This window comes from Poecilia reticulata, chromosome 1, assembly GCF_904066995.2.
Source record: "Poecilia reticulata chromosome 1, P_reticulata-male-v2, whole genome shotgun sequence".
Taxonomy (NCBI): domain Eukaryota; kingdom Metazoa; phylum Chordata; class Actinopteri; order Cyprinodontiformes; family Poeciliidae; genus Poecilia; species Poecilia reticulata.
Window position 1 is genome coordinate 8293527 of NC_088830.1, and position 12252 is coordinate 8305778.

The window sequence follows — 12252 nt, forward strand, 5'->3', positions numbered from 1 at the left end:
TCTAAAGATATCTCCCTCTTCTTCCTCACATCGTGTCTTTATGAAACCTTCAAAACAAAAACGGATTTGGAAAGTATCTTACTTTGACAGAGTGAAAAAATTACACATAAATAATAGTCTTTACCACCTGTGTAAACTTTGTCGATGAATGTTATAACAAGCAATATAAGTTTTATAATATACGTAACACTCACATTTCTAATGTAGGCTCTTGTGTCAGATAATCTAAGCCAATGTTAGAGCATAATTATTTTTTAGATTTACAGAATCTCAGTTAGCCTTCGTAGTAGGGCTGAACCCCGGTATTACACCAAGCACTGTAGCTAATATTAGCTGGTATCTCACCGAATGTTTGACTTTTTTTTTTCTATTTGGTGTTTTTTTGCCACAAGTTGAAATCTTTAACAGCAAGTTAAATTTCAAATTTTTCCCCAAAAAGTTCAACTAGGATGGAGGATTTTCGGAGGTGGTGCATACTACATTTCTTCTACATAAAAGACTTGGCAGGAAAGCAGAACCTACTGTCAGTCCGTAGGTGCGGACCTGATGATTATCAACAGCAAAGACGAACAGGTGTGTGGGCAAATGTTCAGCATCAGATTCGACTTGTTGTCTCATGTTAGTTTCGATCTTTGTTTCTTAGGACTTTGCGAACAGTTTCCAGACATACATGTGGATCGGCCTAACTGACTCAGAGACGGAGGGCCAATGGAAATGGGTGGATGGGAGTCCACTGACCACAAAGTTAATTTGTTTGCACTTTAAACAATTTTTTTTTACCTCTGCTTTTTTTTAATCACAATGTGAAAAAAAAATTGTCACAACATTCACACAAAAATTTTAATCTTGATCCTTTCTGATTTTTTTTTTTAGCTACTGGATAGACGGTGAGCCGAATGGCAAGACAGTAGAAAACTGTGGTGATATAAAGACTTTCACTGCAGAGAGAAGCTGGAATGATGAAAGCTGTTCTGCCTCACTTAAATGGATTTGTGAAATGAACCTTTTCTAATAGTAGTGCTTGCTGTCACACTTGCTGTGATAGAAGGTTAGTTTTCGGTTACGTGGCTGCAGCATGTTTTAGATTCCCTCCTTCTGCTAAATGAATTGTTATTACATTATGTGTTTTTAATCAATGTCCTCATTTTCAAAGTGCTGATATTTATTCCTTCCTGCTCATGTCAGTTTTATACTAAAAACAGATTTGGTCAGAAAGGTTTTAACAAGGAATATAAAGTGTTAGAATTGTGAAGAATCATTCATTCTCCTTTTTTCTTTTTTTTTGCTCTCAACTCGACCAATAAAAGTTACAATAGCAATTGTATCCCATCGTTTGAAAAATTCACCAATTCACGCTTAAAATAACGTTTTGAAAGTTCAAAGGAGAAAAAAAACGTGTAATGAAAAGTGTTTTTAAGTTTTACCCTCATAACACTAAATAGAAGGTTTCTCTGAACCAACTCAAGCTATAATCCTGATTTCAGAATTATAGCTTGAGCAGAACTAATGTAATTAGCTGCAACAAATGAGTAATTTTTTTTAAGTTGGTTCAAAGAAAAATTTTTTCAGTGCAGGACGACCTCGAGTTAAACAATTAAAAGCTAAATAAAGCACAGTGTTTTAAAATATTTTATGGGATTTACATAAAATTTCCAGAGATTTGTGTGTTTATGAATGTATCCACTGATCTTATTCTACCTTATGAACATCGTTTTGCTTGTCAGGTTTGTTTGTGTAGCACATTTCAGCAACAATTAAGAAACAAGCAGTAAACATTACATTTTGTCATATATCACCCTTTAAACGATCAGGCAAATACATCAAATATGTTGATCAAAGTTTAACTTACTATTCATCAAACAGGTGGGGTTTTAGTCTTGATTTAAAGGAGCCCAGTGTTTCAGCTGTTTTTCAGTTTTCTGGAAGTCTGTTCCAGATATGTGGTGCACAAAAGCTGAATGCTTCTTCTCCATGTTTGGTTCTGGTTCTGGGGATGCAGAGCAGAACCAGAACCAGAAGACTTGAGTGGTTAGGATGGCAGATGAAGACAAGACTGACTCAAAGAAAACACCAGATTCTCCAAACAAATCAACAGGAACGGCTGATCAGGGCGTCTCGTTGACATCTGGACCTGCTCTGACTGGCATGACCCTTAGTCACCAGCCTCAAACGCCTCTCTCCTCTAGAAGTCCATAACAAGTCAGCCACTACAAACCAAGCAGTAACCTAAAGGACAGCTGGCCTACAGGATAATAATATTTAATCCATCTTACCTGTATTTATCAAATGGAAGACTGGTGTGTGTTTGTTTTTGGGGGGTTTTTTCTACTTAAGATAAAAAATCCTCTATAGTTTATGATCCATCAAAACAACAATAGAGCAGTCAGTCATTAAAATTGCCATTGTGATTACATTATGGCATGAGGATCTAAATTGGCTTTAGAGCATGTCGGTAAGTTTTATGTAAAAACAATTTTTCTTTTTTTACATATTTGTTAAAACTTGATACCGTGGCAGTGTAACATGAGACAGATAATGCGTAGGGGGAAAAAAATCAAGCTCCTTTACCACCTCCTATAAATCTGCTGTCATCTGAACAATAAACTGCTCCGTCATAAACAACCAATCAGAACCAGGAGGAGGGACTTAGCGCTGTCAATCACTCTCTTGCTCACAACATCCTCGTTTCTCTCTGCTACGCTACATCTCCTTCCCAACAGCTAGCCATCCATGAACACTAAGGCTAGATGGCATGGCTACCGACAGCGGATAAAGAACAGCAAATTGTTTCTCTGCCGTTAGCACATTTAGCAACAAGTGTTTGAGTTTGATTGACAGTGCTAAGACCCTCCTCCTGGCTCTGACTGGTTGGTTTTGACTGGAAGCAGTGCATTTCTGCACACGGCAATAGTAGCTCAGGGAGGAGGTGGAGGAACTCAGCCTTTTCACAGGTTACCTGTCAAATGTTACACTGTCAGGACAAGGTGACAGTTTTAACAAATATGCAAAAAAATATACATTTTGTAAATGTTGCACACTGTAGTTTTAAGTCAGAGTACTATCAAAATTTAGAGCAGCTCATCAATTCAACTGTGCAGTAATTGAAGCTTGTCCAATACATATTGATTCCACATTTTACATACATCAACAATTCTGATAGGCTAGTCACCATCAGCTCTGAGTCTGTAAAGGAGACAAGGTTACTCTGCTGCAAGCGTCAGACGGGTATATTTACCAAACAACCTGCTTCCCCATTTAGAGTAAAATCTTTGGTATTTGTTTTATGTATTAAAACGAAACCTCATAATTAACATTAACTGTGCAACTCCAATGAATGCATTTCAACAGTTTCGAATGATTCAACCAGTTTGCGGTTAAAAGAGGAAGAGTGAGTGATTCTGCTGCGTCTTGCAAAGCCATCTCGTCTGAGTTTTTCATTAGTCGCGTCTTGTGGTTCTTGCGTTTTATCTAAGTACAGCCCGTCGGACAATATGACATGGGTTAAATAATGTCAAAAACATACCATGTGCTGATCTAGTGAAACTCAGGAATTGGTATGAAACGAAGTCAATTCTTTTCAACGATAAAATAAAGAGACTGAACAAAAACGGCATCAGTGGGAGCCGTTTTTGTTCAGTTGGGTTGTGGGTCTTTAAATTAAATAAAAGCTGCAGTCTGAGAGACCAATACAGTCTGTCTTAGCTTAAAATGACTTACTACCACTACTATGAATACTTGAGCTGTGTGGTTTTCAGTTGACACACAGACCATACACATATTGCAAATCCAGCAAAAATTTGCAAGATCTTGATTTTTTTCTTTTTCTTTGCAAAGCTGTGATCTTGGGAAAGTGGCACTTCCAAAGAATGAGGAAGAAATGTTCACACAAAGACTGCTTCAGCATCTCTGCTTGTCGTAGACGCATTAAGGACCGAAGGGGCATCTTTGGCAGAGACTTTTAGATTGTTGCTATTTTTAAAAAAAACAGACATGGTTTTCCACAGAGAGCAGTATGGATGTTCTGTGGCATACGAGAAATTCAGCGATACTCTTTATTCCAGCAACGACGGACCAGAGAGCTGCTCAGATAATCACAGCAAAGCCCCTTCGGGTAAGAGAGAACAAAATGTTTCTTCAATGATAATTTGCGAGGTCGGTTTAAAACATATAACGGCATATTTACGGCTGCTCTTACTTTAAATTGAACAGTAATGTGAAACAAAAGAAGACTTGTTGGTGAAGTCCTTCCCAGTCGATGAATTTGCAATGTTTACCTCTGATGTTTAACCTCTTGGCGATTTAAACCGTCCACACGTGTTTTCACAGAACTTCAGCGGTACAAGTTGGCTGCAGCCACCTTTGGACTTTTGTGTCTGCTGCAGCTAAGTCTCATCATTTCTCTTTCTCTTTGTAAGTAAACCTTGATGATTCACATCCTGATTTTGAAATTCTGTTTTAGGATGTTGTGTGCTGGTAAATTGCAGAAGAAGTGTTTTGTTGTTTGTTTTTGCCTCACGCAAAACACAGTTGACGTCAACACAAAACATTTGTTTGTATTTCATTCATTAAAGGACATTTATTGAATCGTGAAGAACATCTAGGATGCGTTTCAGCCTGAGGGAGAAATTAAACGCTCTTCCCATGAAGCCTCAACTCTGTGGCACCTTTGTCTCACTCAGTTCTGCTACATGGAAATGGCTCTTGTGACATTTACATTTGCGAAACAGACTATTACAACAACAAGAGTTACACAATAGTCTTAACATGTAAAAGGTTTTTCACTCTGCATAGTGTTTAGTGGTTTTTGAAATCTCCTAAAGTTTTCTGTGAAGATTCATTTTCAGACATTAAATGATATCAAATGCATGCATTCTGGTGGTGTGGAAAACATAATACTACTCTTCTTTGCCGAGCAGCAGCTTCCAGAAATATGAGTCTGCTGGAGAGGGACAAAAATGAACTGAAGACACTCAACTCTGGTGAGCACGATGAACGAATGATGCTGACAGTGAACGTCTGAATGCAGGGATCCAGGCAATATGAAGTAGAGACGCACCATGTCGGATTTTTGGTCAATATCCGATAAAACTCGTTTGGCCGATAACCAATACCGATATTTTTTTTCCTATACTGAAACTATCTTTCTCTATTGTGAAATTAAAATACTGCAATATCTTTGTCAATTTAGCCTGCTACCAAATTCTGAAAAGGAGGCTGAAATGATGAAAAATGATGAAACACTTTCAACTTGCATTATGTTTGATGTCAAATTTATTCTTGACACTTATTCATCTGCTTTCTCTAAGACGACACTCAAAATGGGCAAATTTGTAAATGTTCACAAAACTAAACTCAACCTCCTCACAAGCAACAAGTGAAAAGCATGTCAGTTTCTTATGACGTTGTGCTGCAGATGTCATTGTCACATCAAAACAACACCCTTTTATATTTTTGAATTATTTGGACTAAATGGCCGATGTTCGATATTAATTATCGGCTGATACTAATACAATGCCAATAATATCGTGCAACCCTTATATGAAGTTTTCTCTGTGTTTTCTCTGTGTTGTCTGTTTGCTGCCTTTAAAGTGAATTTATGTTTTTGGGTGTAGCACAGTAAATCTTTGTCCAAAGGTTTTAGTTTGTTTGAGTTTGCCAATCACATAGAGAATATTGACAAATGTTTTTTACAAAAGGAAAAAAAAATGTCTGGTTGGTATGGAAAAACAAAAAACTATATAGTTACTGGTATAATTGGAGCCGTTGTTCTTTTTGTCTTAGGCCTCAATGCCAGTAATAAAAACCTGACAGCAGACAAAGAGCAGCTGAAGAGGAACCTAACTAATGTTGGTAAGCATGATTATGAAACTACACCAACCACAAAGCATAATGTCCCAACTACATTTAACATTAATAATAAATTACATTATTACAGTGTATTTAGACATACACATAAAGAGAAAACACGGCCATATTTAATTATACAGCTAAAGTTGTCCTAGCAAAGGGGTCAATTACAGAAATCCAATTGACGTGAAAATACAAAAATGTCTCGTATCTAGAGCTAACACAAACACTGAAGAAGTTAACTCACTTAATTAACTCGTTCTGGCTGCGTAAAAATAACAAATCTTGATGTAGGAAACATAAAATATCAAAAGAAAATGTTGACTTTTTGTAATAGTCTTGGAGTAAAGCTTGTGAAAGTTCCAGATCTGAAGTTGTAGACTTTCTTAAACGTGAAAAAGTAAAGATCTCATTATGTGATTCATAGTGTTCTACATTAAATATTAGATGTTATTCACAACAGTTAGAGAAAAATAAAACAATTTACCAAAGACGTGTCTTTGCTTTTATAGATTCACAACGTAATTCTCTGACTAAGGAGATAGATGGACTAAAGAGGACCAACCTTGGTAAGTATGATTACTGGACAAAACTGTGTGATAGCAAACAATTATATTATATTTAATATAGAACTCCAGTACATTGTTGAAAATTGTCCTTTAGGTTTCCAGTCCAATCTGAAAAATCTGACTGCAGAGAAGGAAAAGCTGCTCAGAACCATCAGCGGTAAGTTTGTCAGTGCTGCTCAAATACATATTGAACTTACACAAAGAGGAAACATTTCAGAAAACGTTGATCATTATTATGGGATAAAATCAAGAGACTGGTTTCTGAATGCAAAATAAAATAGCAATTGTCACTATTGTTATTACTGTGATCATGGAAAATGAGGAGTGTTTATTTTTCCAGAGAATGAGGCCAATAACAAACATGTGAGTGAACAGAGGGATGAGCTGAGGAAAGAACTTAAAAACCTCAGTAAGTAATTAAAACACAGAAAACATCCTGGGGCCTCTATGTTAGCACATACATTGCAGGTTACAATTTTAAAAAGAGTAAACACACTGTACAGCTCAAGAAATAATGTTTTATCTGAATGTGTAGGATTGTGAAATGTTTTTGCAATGATTTGTCGATGTGCTGCAATCTCTGGCAGTGGAGTGACTAACTTTTCCTCTCACAGCTTTAGAGTTCAGCTTCCTGACTGAGGAGAGAGACGAGTTGAAGGAGATTAATCTCGGTAAGTGTGCTGATGAAATACGCATTGATTGTGTGTGGATTAAGACACATGGGGTCCAGGCTGCTTTACAGTCTCTAGTCCCTTCATGGCAGTTTGAATGCGGCCGGATTGGGTAAATTCATTAGACCTCATTTCATTTGGAAAACAGTAATATTTTTTAAAAATGAAACATGTTGAGTGCTACACTTTAACTTTGTAGCAGAAAGGGATCAACAAAGCAATTCCCAAAATAATCAGTTTTCATCCATCCCTACTGCGTTTTATTTATTAAAACCAGTTTGTTTCAAAACAGTTAACCTCAAACTCTAGTTTATCGTTAAATGTTTCTGTAAGTTTCATAGTGTGACATGATAAAATGAGGCTAAAGTCGGTAAACTTGTTAAACTTCAATGCAGGTATCGAGGCAACTCTGAAAAACCTGACCGACATGGGAGAAACGCTGATCAGAACCATCAATGGTAAGTTGTTCTTTTTTTTAATCACAAATAATAAAAACTGAAAATAAAAACATTTACTGGGAGTCACATTAGCAATCGTGTGTCCAGTTTATTAATACCAAATGTTCAAAATAATTACAACGGTTTTATTTTCAGTCACTGATGCCATCAATAAAAATTTGACTGGAGAGAGAGACAAGCTGAGGAAAGATCTCAACAACCTTGGTAGGTAATAAGCAATCAAACAAGTGGCAACATGGTACTTTAATACCATCAGTCTTGCTTATAAATTGAGAAACTCAACTGATGTGACGTCTTTGTACACATTTTGTGTGTGTTTGTGTGCCACACAATGGCAGCAATGTGATGTAATTGTTTCTATCAAATAACAGCTTCACATCTTAGTACCCTGACTAATGAGAGAAACGTGTTGACAAAGTTAAACTCTGGTAAGTTTCTCGACACATTGTTGACTGTAATTAAGAGTCATTTATCGTATCACGAAATATTTATTCAGCAAAGACACAATGACGTGTAAAAAGTCTGATAGGAACAGTAAGAAATATGAATTATCAGTCCATTTGAGGCTTTTATATGCAGCGTTAAGAGGACAATGTTTCACTCTTTGAGCTAAAACATTAATTCATTAATCCTCAATTTATGACAAACTATATGACATCAGGTGAGAATCTCTTTACTTCTAACTTTTCTGCATTTATTTATTTATTTTTTCAAATTCAGAGTTCAAGATTAAAAAAAATACATTCACAAGAGATGATTTCATGTTTTTATGTTTATTAAACTATGTTAATGCTTAAAGGCAGTGTGGCGTAGGGAATTGTTTCTGATATTGTGGATGCGTCTCTGCAGGCTTTGAGGCCAGTCTGAAAAATCTGACTGAAGAGAGTCAGAAACTGATCCAAATCATCCAAAGTAAGTATGATATTCATCACATTCACTATGATTCAGAGAGGAAAATACACGTCTTTATTACCAGTCAAAAAACAACTTAATGTAATAAAGCATTATTTTGTGCGATGAATAATTTCTTCCACGTATCAAACTCCAGTTCTCTGTATTCTCTGTCAGATGTTCAGTCCGATCACAAAAACGTGACTGGAGAGAGAGACGACCTGATGAGGGAGCTGAATGTGTTCAGTAAGTATTGGAGGATTTTTAATTAGTGTCTATTTTCAGTCAAGAAATAAAACAATTAACTGTAAAATCACAAAACAAACTGATCTAACGTCATTTCAGAAATGTTAATTATTTTTTTGATTATCTTTCCTCTTGAAATTACAGCTGCACAGCTTGCCTCCATGACTAAGGAGAGAGATGATCTAATGAAGATTAACTCTGGTAAGTGTAATCATTAAAATATAAGTTTTTTATGTGTAATTATATTACTTCTTTCCCTCTCCATCAAGAAAATATATGCATGCTCTTTCTTTTGTTCCTGAGGGAATTTCTTCTTGTAGCAGAATTTCCTTATAACTTAAATGATGTTGTTCGAGTGACACCTGCCTGCTTTTGTAAAGACGACCATAACTGTGTTTCAGATATTGAAGCCAATAGTAACACGTTGAGAGAAGACAAGGATGAACTCAACAGAACGTTGAATGATTTGGGTTGGTATAAAAATAAAGTTCCAACTATCAGAAGTCCTTTTGATGGCCAGAAAGCCAGTAACGTAAAGCGTGTCGTTCATTTATATTCATCACTGGTACAAACCACAAAATCTTTTCAATATTTTCATGTAGTTTCTAATGCAAATATCTCAATACACTTGAAGTAAGACTAGCTTACAAACAACTTTTCACCAAGATATTGGAGATGGTTTTAAATGAATATCTCCTTAATAATGATAAGCAAAAACACTAATTCCACTGGCAGATTTTTGTATTTATGGCCTGGAAAAATGTCTTGAATCAACAATAAGTGATTCAGTTTCTGTCCTTCTAACTTTTGGAGAGCTATCCAAAAGTGAGTCTCCTGTATCTTTCGGGTTTTTTACCCTGTGTGACTAAAACATGATAAACTCAATATGGTCCACCCAGCTCTTGTTTTGCAAATGTGTTTATTCAACTCAGCCAGAGAAACGAAAAGTTCAGACATCAAGAAAAAAAAAAACTGAAAATGCACCAGATTGTCACCATGGGTGACATATAAAGTCAAAGGTCTTATAAAGTGTATCTGCATTTGAAATGTCCATCAAAACAATGGCAATAACTCACATTAACACCTGATAACCTTTTCTTGAAAACTACAGCCTCCAAACACAAATCCCTGACTGTAGAAAGAGACACTTTGAGGCAAACAAAGTCCTGTAAGTATCAGAACTAATCTCTTTATTTTCGGTGATTAATATATATATATTATAATGTAATGAATACATTGTGTTTCAGTTATTGAGGCCATGTCCAGAACAATCAGTCAGGAAAGAGATGAGCTGAAGGCAAAGATCAACACTATAAGTGGGTATAAAGCTGATTTCATCACAGCATGTACAATTTGCACAGGAATTAAGAAACACAAATATAACGAGTTACAGATCCTGTTTCAACAATAATCTGCTTGCATACTTGCACTGAAACTTTACATATAGCTTCTTCGTCAAGTCGTCAATTTTTAGCTTTTTCAGAACCAAAAAAGCGAACTCTGATCAGCCTTCAGACCTAGGTCTCGTTTCGGGTGAAGTGAACTGTGGCGCGGTTTGGATATGTTGATGCCAAGCAGGAAGCGAACTATTGCACAGGGCATTCTGGGTAAATGCGACCAAAAGAGAAGCGCATGTCTAGCGCTAGCGGGAGAAATGGCTTGTGGTCTTCCTGACGCTACTCCATTTTAGTTTACATTTCTTGAAGAAAGAAGCTGGGGTCACGTCTTCTTCTGAGATATTTTGTGTTGTTTCCTTCAGTGGCTCTTGGTGCAGCGCCACCACAGGCGAGGAGGGGAACAGGTTTTTCAATTGCTTTGCTTAGTTTGACACAGTGCAGAGTGAAAGAGAACCGCAGCTGCTGAAAATGTGAGAAATGTTACAATTTTGATCCCCAATCCAACCGAATCTACCAGACTGATAAGGTGTGAAAACACATTATACTTTGACATATTTAATCTTTTGGATTACGAAGAATTGAGACATTTAATTTGTAATTAATTAATCATTGTGTATGAAAATCGTGTGAAACTCAGAGCTCACACCACCACAAATGCTTTGCAAAGCTGATATTCTCAGTGGTCTGCACATTCCCACTGCCAGTGTTTGGTGTTAACATTGCCTACATTCATGGCAGGAACACATGATTATCTTCATGCAGTCACCATGTCTTACTATCTAATAAAATATACAATTACTCATGTGCAAATAACACATTTTCAGCGGTGTTTCTGTTAACTTTTTCACACTTTTTATCATAGTCATCATGTAATTGCTGTAAATCATATCTACTTGTTTTGTTTTTTGTTTTTTTATTGTGAGGTACAATTTGGGGGAACTAAAGTACGTGCTATTCTATGTAAATGAGCCCCTGATGTCCATGCTTTAATATGAACGTAGATGTTTTTTGTCTGGTCTGCTTCATATTCATACTTCTGCCAATCTTTAGTTTACTTAAACATTTTGGTTTTCTCTTTTGTCCTTTGAGCCCTTAACTATCGGGAATTTACGATTGTCTCTTTATCCTTCAAGATAACCCAGGATGGGTGCTTTTTGAAGGCAGTGCATACTACGTTTCTGCTGGCAGAGAGACCTGGCAAGAGAGCAGGAGGTTCTGTCGGTCAAAAGGTGGAGACTTGATGGTCATCAACAGCAGAAGCAAACAGGTGTGTGTTTACTTCTTTTTATGACCCTCATCCATACACCTGGCAGATTTAGGTTGAATGTAATATTTCAGCCTGATCCACATGTTTTTTTCTGACTCCAATTAATGTTAATTAACTTCACAACAGTGGAGAAACTGTAGACGGAGCAAGAGATTACGGTGACGGAAATCAAACTCTCCTAAAAACTTTGCTCTTTTCACCACTGATTGATCACTAAGAATTGAAATACGAGAATCTGCCAGGAGTGTGAATAATTTTGTTCTTCACTTTACCAAGCAAAGCCGCTTGCTGTTTTAATGTAGTTAATGTTTGTTCCCAAGGTTTTTGCAAACAAGTTTCAGAAGTACATGTGGATTGGACTGACTGATGAAGAAACAGACGGAATATGGAAATGGGTAGACGGGAGTCGAGTTAACACAGGGTAAATTTGTTTCATTACTACATAAACAATCGTTTTTCACAGTTCTGCTAAGGTCTGTATTATTGAGTGAAGTTTTTTTTTCTTCTTCTTCTTTTTTAGCTACTGGACAGCTGGTGAGCCAAATGGGAAAACAGAGGAGAACTGTGGGAACATAAAGTCTTACGCTTCGGAGAACAGCTGGAACGATGAACAGTGCACCCATTCCCTCAACTGGATCTGTGAATTAAAGCTAGTCTAGAATCTGGGATTCATATCACATAAAAAATAATAAAAACATAAAAAACACACTTATTAAAACTCACAGAGGTTGATAATATTTGCACATTTGTCTGCTTTGTTTGGAGGAGATGTTCTGGAGATGTGCTGATCCAAATTTTATGAGCGATTTCAAATTTTTGGTGTTTGATCAAAGTTTGACCAGCTGAGTGTGATTTTAAATGATTCTAATTTCTCTTGTAAAAAGCATTAAAATTTTGTTTCCAGAC

General features: G+C 36.5%; 2 protein-coding genes across 3 annotated transcripts; both read left to right on the plus strand.

Moving 5' to 3' along the window:
- The first annotated feature begins 144 nt into the window (after nt 1–144).
- On the plus strand, nt 145–1324 carry LOC145547547 (CD209 antigen-like protein 2). Its single transcript, XM_081612436.1, is given in 4 exon segments — nt 145–160; nt 440–573; nt 644–744; nt 874–1324. Coding segments are annotated over 4 exon segments (390 nt in total). The 3' UTR covers nt 1013–1324.
- Nucleotides 1325–3673: 2349 nt separating this feature from the next.
- LOC103472489 (uncharacterized) lies at nt 3674–12252 on the plus strand. 2 transcript variants are annotated; one of them, XM_008422211.3, is made up of 20 exons: nt 3678–4111; nt 4327–4410; nt 4917–4979; nt 5782–5850; nt 6360–6416; nt 6511–6573; nt 6757–6825; nt 7031–7087; nt 7483–7545; nt 7681–7749; nt 7917–7973; nt 8395–8457; nt 8614–8682; nt 8827–8883; nt 9084–9152; nt 9794–9850; nt 9930–9998; nt 11213–11346; nt 11667–11767; nt 11867–12252. In XM_008422211.3, exons 1-20 carry the CDS (start codon nt 3991–3993, stop codon nt 12003–12005), a joined length of 1530 nt encoding a protein of 509 aa, XP_008420433.1. In that variant the 5' UTR covers nt 3678–3990; the 3' UTR covers nt 12006–12252. The 2 variants fall into 2 exon arrangements, with proteins under 2 accessions (XP_081460797.1, XP_008420433.1); XM_081604671.1 differs by lacking the exon at nt 9930–9998 and having other exon boundaries at nt 3674–4111.

Excerpts from the sequence above, each read along its gene's own strand:
- LOC103472489 (XM_008422211.3), top strand. The coding sequence starts at position 3,991 with ATGGTTTTCCACAGAGAGCAGTATGGATGTTCTGTGGCATACGAGAAA. Across the intron at positions 7,750-7,916 it reads GAAAGATCTCAACAACCTTG|CTTCACATCTTAGTACCCTG; the intron begins GTAGGTAATAAG and ends ATCAAATAACAG. Across the intron at positions 11,768-11,866 it reads GGGAGTCGAGTTAACACAGG|CTACTGGACAGCTGGTGAGC; the intron begins GTAAATTTGTTT and ends CTTCTTTTTTAG.